Source organism: Hipposideros armiger, unplaced genomic scaffold (genome assembly GCF_001890085.2).
Source record: "Hipposideros armiger isolate ML-2016 unplaced genomic scaffold, ASM189008v1 scaffold_608, whole genome shotgun sequence".
Classification (NCBI taxonomy): Eukaryota; Metazoa; Chordata; class Mammalia; order Chiroptera; family Hipposideridae; genus Hipposideros; species Hipposideros armiger.
Window position 1 is genome coordinate 963106 of NW_017731958.1, and position 7263 is coordinate 970368.

The following is a 7263-nucleotide window of genomic DNA, read 5'->3' on the forward strand; positions in this document are numbered from 1 at the left end:
TGTCACTGGCCCTCATATGTGGGATCTGAACCGGGGCCCTCTGGCGTCCCAAGCCAGTTCTTAACCATCGCGCCACTCGGCCGGCCCCAGAGCTCTCACTCTTGATCAAGCTCTTAACCAACTGAGCCATTTGGCCGGCCCCTGACAGAATTTTTAATGTATAACTTACTATTAACTATATTAAGTTAAATCTTGACTTCAGAAGAACATGATATCCCTTTAATAGCTGCTCTAATAGGCATTCTGAGAGGTTATAGAAAATGAAATGCACTATGAAGATCTGATTAAACCCTAGAGTGAAGGCAGTCTTCAAAGGTAATGTAATCATTCAGGGATATCATAAATAGGAACAGGCTAAGCACAGACAACCCTCTCTGCTCCTCCTAGCTATGAGTCCCAAAGGTATCTAGTCAAGAGTTAGGAATTACCTATATCATTAAGAAAAGTGGGCTATTTTACTGGGAACACCACCACCACAAAGAAAAACTTGGTGGAGTCCTGTGGCCCTTTGGAGTGGGTGGAGGAAAGGGTAGCTAAAATACAAGTACTATATTAGCTAAATCTTCTTTACTAATTTCAAATGAGCATTACTTTTTCATCAACAAGTACAGATAGAAGTACATCTCTATCACTCAAAAAATTTAGTAAAGGATATATAACAAAAATTAAAATATCTCTAGAAATATTTGATTTGATCCTATCTCAAAACAATAATTGACAAAGCTGTTAGTTAGCATGGAAAATTAAGAAACTCCTTCAAATCCAAAATTCATGACTAACAGCCTCAAACCCTTCCTTCTGGTCTGTATCTTTTAGACATAAGATATCTGAAAAGATAGCTAGTCAGGAAGTTATGGTTCCTGACAGGGGACATAATAAATTCTAAACAGCTTTAAAGTTTAAAACTGTTATGGGAAATAACTGTCTTCTGCTAACACAGTACTCCTTAATGCATAATGTTCATCTTTACCATGAGTTTCTAAACTCTAATTTTAATTCAGTCATATTTATATCAAGATTATAAAATGTTACATTTTAGAGTAACAGTTATAAAAAATGTTATTAAAAGTTTTGCTAAAAATATATATTTTTTTGAAACAAGTATAATTACACAAAATAACACGTAAGCTAGATTTGGAAACCCCCCATACTATTTATAAATCATATGTATCCTCATAAATTTGGAACGTAAACCTTTATCTTGATAACTGCTGGTTGTTCCCAGGTACTGTAAGTCAGAATCCACACTTCCAGTTTTACCACATATCTGTGAAAATCCAAGTTGTCCACATTTCCCAGAAAGGTTTGTCTGATGAGTGCCAACAGTGCCTTTGGAAGGAACAAAAAGAAAAGCATAAAAGTAAAGGTTAGCTTTATTTCATGAACACATCTAATTGCATAAATGTTGGCATCATTTATGTGGACATAAATATAGAAGTATGGACAGTGAGCCAGGCAGGCATGAAAGGGATAAAACTTTTGCTACTGGCAGATCTGATTAGTGGCAGGCATTAAAGGGCAGAAAATAGGCTGGTAAAGTACAGAGAAAAGTATATTGACAAATACGGACGAACGCATTTCTTCCTACATGCTCTCTTCTCTTCCCATGGAGGGGTGTTGGGCTGGCTTCCCTTCTTCCTAGTGTTTATAGTACACACTCTACCCAGAAAGTTCTACTGTAGGATTCTCCTATCTTCCTTCCTATCATGTAACAGCATTTACATAGCTTATCCAGCTATAGTTCCCAGATTGCTGACCCTCTCCTGTGGGCTGGTTAAGGTTATTCCTGGGTAGGAGAATAAGTCTGAATTAAAGAAGGTAATAATGACCTGACGTTCGTCTATTCCGCTACAAAATGAATCGATCCCTTGTAGTTCTGACATTCTATGATTTTTTTACATGCTTTCCCTATGATTTCAAGTCCTTTCATCCTTCATGCTCTGGACATCTTCTAATTCTCACCTCCACGCTTGGTTATGCTTTCTCCCTACCTGCATAGTCCCTCTTGCCTCACTGCCTTCCCTTCTTTAAAGTCCAGCTAAGTCCAACGTCTTTCCTGTAGTTTTCGTAAACCACTTCATCACCTATGGTCTCTTCCTTTCTTGAACACCTAAAGTACTTATAATTTGCATCATCCAATCTAGCATTAGGTTTATGTTGTCTTATCACACAGTTATTGAAAATCTGTACTACTAGGTAAGAGCTTCTCAATGGTACAGAATCCATGAGCCTTATAAAAATACAAAGTAATGGTATGGTTTAGAGTACCAATGGTATGAGTATAACTGGGTATCTTCTTGCATTTATTTTTATCTTGCATTTATTTATTAAATAAACATTAACCTCACAATCATTATAACACTTTGTTTTTATATGAAAACATTATGGAATATTACTGCATAAAGATCTATAAGTTCTCCTAGGGTAATGTTTTCTAAACATTGTGTCTAAACTCACAGCCAAATTTCAGTAACTGTTATCATTTGGATATTAAATAAATGTTAAAAGCTATGACAAACTCAATGAAAAATTTCCTTAATGAAAAAATTTTCATTAGCTCCCTATAGTTTAAAAGCATGAGCTCAAATTTTTACGCCTAGCACACAGGGGTTCCCCATATCCCAATTTATCTTTGGCCATCTAAAATCAATCTTGTCTTTACAAAGCTTCCAGACTATATCTCAAGCCCATTCCTCATATAAGCATCTACTCTCCTCATATCTCCCCTCTAATTACTTTTTACAAGTACCATATACATCCAAAAAAGATGCAGTCCAAATACTACTTCCTCTTCAACACATTTTCTAACTGATATGGCCCATGACAATGACCATGTCCTCTGAATTACAATATTTACTTTGTGTAACATTTGCTTAGCAATTAAACATCGTTCCAGCTGCCCCAGCCAAAAAGCCTTACAGTGTTCTTGTGCCTCTCTCTCTCTCTCTCCCTCTCCCTCTCTTCCCCTCTCTTTCTCTCTCCATACCAATCATATTAACAAATCATATCAACTCTACCTCTGACATATAGACAGAATTCACACCTTCCACGACATTCACCGCTACCCTGGTCACAGCCTCCACTAACTCTAACCTGGATTATGACAACAGGCTCCCTGTTTCCGCCCTTCAAGTCTACTTTAAATGTAACATCCTAGATTTCCTAGACAAGCCTGGAAAACATAAGGTAATTGATGTTACTTCTTTCCTCAAGATGTTCCTCAGAGTAAAAGCCAAAGTTCATTCAATAGCCCACTAAACCTCATAAATAAAGACTCCTAATATTTCTTTAATTTCACTTTGTACTTCTCTTCCTCTTATTCATTTCATTCCAGAGTTACTAGCCTCATTGATCTCAAACATGCCCCATACTCTGCACTTACTGTTCCCTCTTCCTAGAACTATTTGCTCTTCTCTCTCGATATCTGTGTGGTTTGCTTCAAGTATTCCTTTCTGAATATGGCCTTCTTTCACCATATTATTTAAAATAGCCCTTCCTCCATATTCCTCTTCTCTGCTTTATTTTTCTCCATAGCATTTATCACCATATAACCTTACTTTTTTTTTTTCATTTATTTAATGTCTGATTTGCCCCAAATCGAATACAAGATCTATTAGGCAGAAAGTTTTCCCTCTTTTGTTGACTACTACACCCCCAGTACTTAGCAAAGTACCTGACACATAGCAGGGAAATACGGGTTATTGACTAAGCAAATACTGACTTACATTAGGACTTAAAGGGTTTTAGTGCGAAGCCCTTCTAGGGCCTTATGACACAATTTCTGTCAAAGTATCTATTCTTATCAGATCTTTAACAAATATTTATTGAATCTGAATTGTTTACTAGATTATAAGTTCTGTGAACCCTCAAATGAACTATGAAGTTTAGAGATATCTTTAACTTACTCTAACGTGTCCATTACCTGCATCAGTTACTTACCTGCAACACATACAGGAAGAGAATCTGAGTTAAAATCCCGACTATTCTGAAATAAGTTTCTTGACACTCTTTTTCTGCTAAAACATAAATCATCATTGACTGGCAGTCCTTGGGAGGGCTTTAATTTTGGAGATGGGATGAAATCGTTTGCTGAAAACTTTAAGAACAGAATAACAAGTCAGCAAATTTGTGCTGTCTACATGTAATAGATGAGAGAATAATTTAGACCCAATTATGAAATCCAAAGGAAAAAAATTAATCAAATATATGATACAAATAAACATCCACGTACAGCATGATACACTAACAGTATTTTTCACTCTATGATAGAAATACCATTTTTTCCCTCTTTCTTACTACTTTACCCCAAATCTTTTCTGTACCGTGCCTTCCTACAGTAACACATCTGGCAGCTAGGAAGGAAAGAATAAAACTAATGAAGTGAAATGACAACTTGAATAGAGAAAAGGACATTTTGATTCAGCAGTACAGCGCATCACCCTATGCCAGCTGCCAGCTGCCAGCTGCGTTTCAGCATTAGACAATAAATGACAAGTGAAGGTCACAGAACCAGCAAGCATCCCACTCCACTATTCTTATTGAGGCAGATTTGTTATTCATAATCTGCAGCCCAAATGTAAATGTGCATATGGTCACGGTTCTCTTAAAATATTTTCTTATGATAGGTCTTTTTGTTAAAACCAAGTACACAGCACTTTATATATGTAGAGTACTTTATAGTTTCCAATTCTTTTTTCATATGCCCCTTTTGATCTTTAAGGTACAAAAGTGCCAGGACAGAAATTTCAAGTTCTACCTAATCACAGTTAAAGAACTAAACAAGAGCATAATTCAAGTGTTCAGGATTCTTCATCAGTGACAACCTCTTTTGTCCTGCATCAATTCACATTCAACATGGCTATAGACATTTTAAAAATTGAGTGATGGGCCAGCCGAGTGGCTTAGTTGGTTAAGAGCTCACTCAAGAATGTGAGTTCTGAGAAACAGCAGTTCGATGCCCAGCCCGAGCTGAGCTGCCACTGAGCTGCCAAAAGGTGGCAGGATGGCTCAGCTAAGTAAAAAAAAAAAAAAAAAAAAAAATTGAGTGACAAGAAATTATACTTACTGTCTATATACACATATTTATTTGGAACTTAGAGACAATCAAATCGAGGCATGTGAGGAGCTATAAGCCTTCTCAGTAATGTTTCTTTGCAAATTTTACTAATTATTAAATAGCATTGAAATACAATAAAATTAATGTCTATTTGTAAACTTTTTAGCTACTTGACAATTAAAAGACTATAAACTACCAAATATAACTAGGGAACTTGTTATTCCTCATCACATTTTATGTTAAACCTTTTAACCCCTTCAAAAATTAACCCAGAAAATACTGATGAGAAAAAAAGAATGCCCCAGATGAAAAAGCCTGACTTTACTTTCTCGAAATCTGATATTATAAGTGCTGACTAATTATATAGTAGTCAGTATTAAAAGGACACAATGGAATAAAGATTAAACCAATTACAACCAACTTCTGATTAGGTACATTTAAAGACATCCTAACACAGTTAAAATACTGAGTAAGCCAGAAATAATTTTCCAGTATGGAATACTTTTTTTTTTTTTTTTAGCTGAGCCATCCTGCCATCTGTTGGCAGCTCAGCAGCTACTCAGCTGGGGCTGGGACTGGAACCGTTGTTGCTCAGAGCTCGCACTCTGGAATACATTTTATATTAGAATACTATGTAGTTAATTTCTGATTAGAGAACAGAACATTAGTCTGTATGCCAGAAACAACAAGTGGTGGTGGTGATGGCGATAAAGGGAGCAGTGGTAGAGAATGTGTGTGTACGTGTGAAATTTTCAAGAATCTAGGAGAACTCAGGGATTAAATTTTGCTATAAAAAATTCTACAAATATTTGAAAGCAAACTATAGGACACACCAATTATTAACAAGAGAGGCCCTTTTTGGTCTCTCTTAAAAGTAATCAAATGATTTTTCATCAGGATAAGCTGTCTCTTTATTCAATGAATAAAGGGAAAAGGAGTTGAGTTCGAGTAAAAGAGAAAAGATAGGTATATTTTGAAAGAGTTATAAACTCAATTTATAAAATATGAAGCAGTCTGTTTAGGGTACCTTGTGACTCTTAGAAACATACAGACTTGAGTTTTTGGTCTGTGAAGTTAACATCTAAAAATTTAATTCATTTAATTCCTTACAGTTATACTAAATGAAAGTGTTATAATAGGCAAATTTGACACTTAATATTAGCAATGACTTGAAGTTCATATAATCTCCTCTACTGTTTTAATCTTGCTTTTTATTATCCCCTAACCTTTGCATTTGATTCCTTGCATATTTTTCACAAATGTTTCTTTGACCTAGTGCATTTTATTTCAGCTTTTAGCAAGGGGTCTAAGAACAAAAAAATAATTTGTGTTTTGGTAGAGTTAGTAGCAAATTATCAGTAAAGGACTTTTTAATAGCTAATGCTCTCATAAACCACCTACACTCCTGCCTTTATTGAACTTGTACAAAATACCTTGATCTCCAGTTTTGGGAGCCTTTTACATTCTACAAGTTCATTCTGGTTTTTCCCTAGACTCCAATCTTGCTCCTAAATGGTGATCATTAAAAAGCTTATTCCAATTACCCAAAGTCACCTTTTGGAACATCTGTGTATGTGATTTTTTCCTTTTTCAAATCACACTCTATGTACACTTTAAGAAAACATAGTTGTGACACTGTGTGTAAAGTTTTATTGGGTTGTCGGAAAAGTCATGATGCATGTTTGCAACAGATGGCACTAGTTCATTTTTGGAAGTACTACAGTCATTCACATCTATGTTATTGCTATGTCATTTGACAGCTGACAGTTCTAACTTCATCCTAAAAAAAATATTGAGCGATTTGGTTGAGTTTTAGAGATTTTACAACAGTTGAAGATGGAAGACCAAACAGTGCATTTTTGCCATATTTTACTGTTTTACTTCCATAAAGGGAAGAATGCGCATCAAGCTTGTGAAAAGTCGCATAAAATTTACAGTGGCAATGCTCTACAAGAACATCAGTGCCAGGGCCAGCTGAGTGGCGCCTTGGTTAAGAGCTGGTTTGGGACGCCAGAGAGCCCCGGTTCGTATCCCACATATGAGGGCCAGTGACACTGCCCTCTACAGCTAAGATGCTGAACAACAGCTTGACCTGGAGCTGGGTGGCTGTGAGTCACCAACGACGGCATAGGCTGCAGCCCCTGCTGCAGTGGGTTGCCATGGGCTACTGTGTGTAACCAGCAGCCAGCGTGAGCGGCCAGCAGCCG

General features: G+C 36.4%; 1 protein-coding gene across 2 annotated transcripts in view; it reads right to left on the reverse strand.

Moving 5' to 3' along the window:
- Positions 1-7263, reverse strand: part of TOGARAM1 (TOG array regulator of axonemal microtubules 1) — an 88680-nt gene that overhangs the window by 67822 nt on the left and 13595 nt on the right. For both annotated transcript variants that reach the window (XM_019624793.1, XM_019624794.1), the window contains exons 2-3: positions 3940-4096; positions 1195-1329 (exon numbers count right to left, since the gene is read on the reverse strand). In XM_019624793.1, the coding sequence (XP_019480338.1) occupies positions 1195-1329; positions 3940-4096 (292 nt within the window). The remainder of the gene's footprint in view (positions 1-1194; positions 1330-3939; positions 4097-7263) is intronic.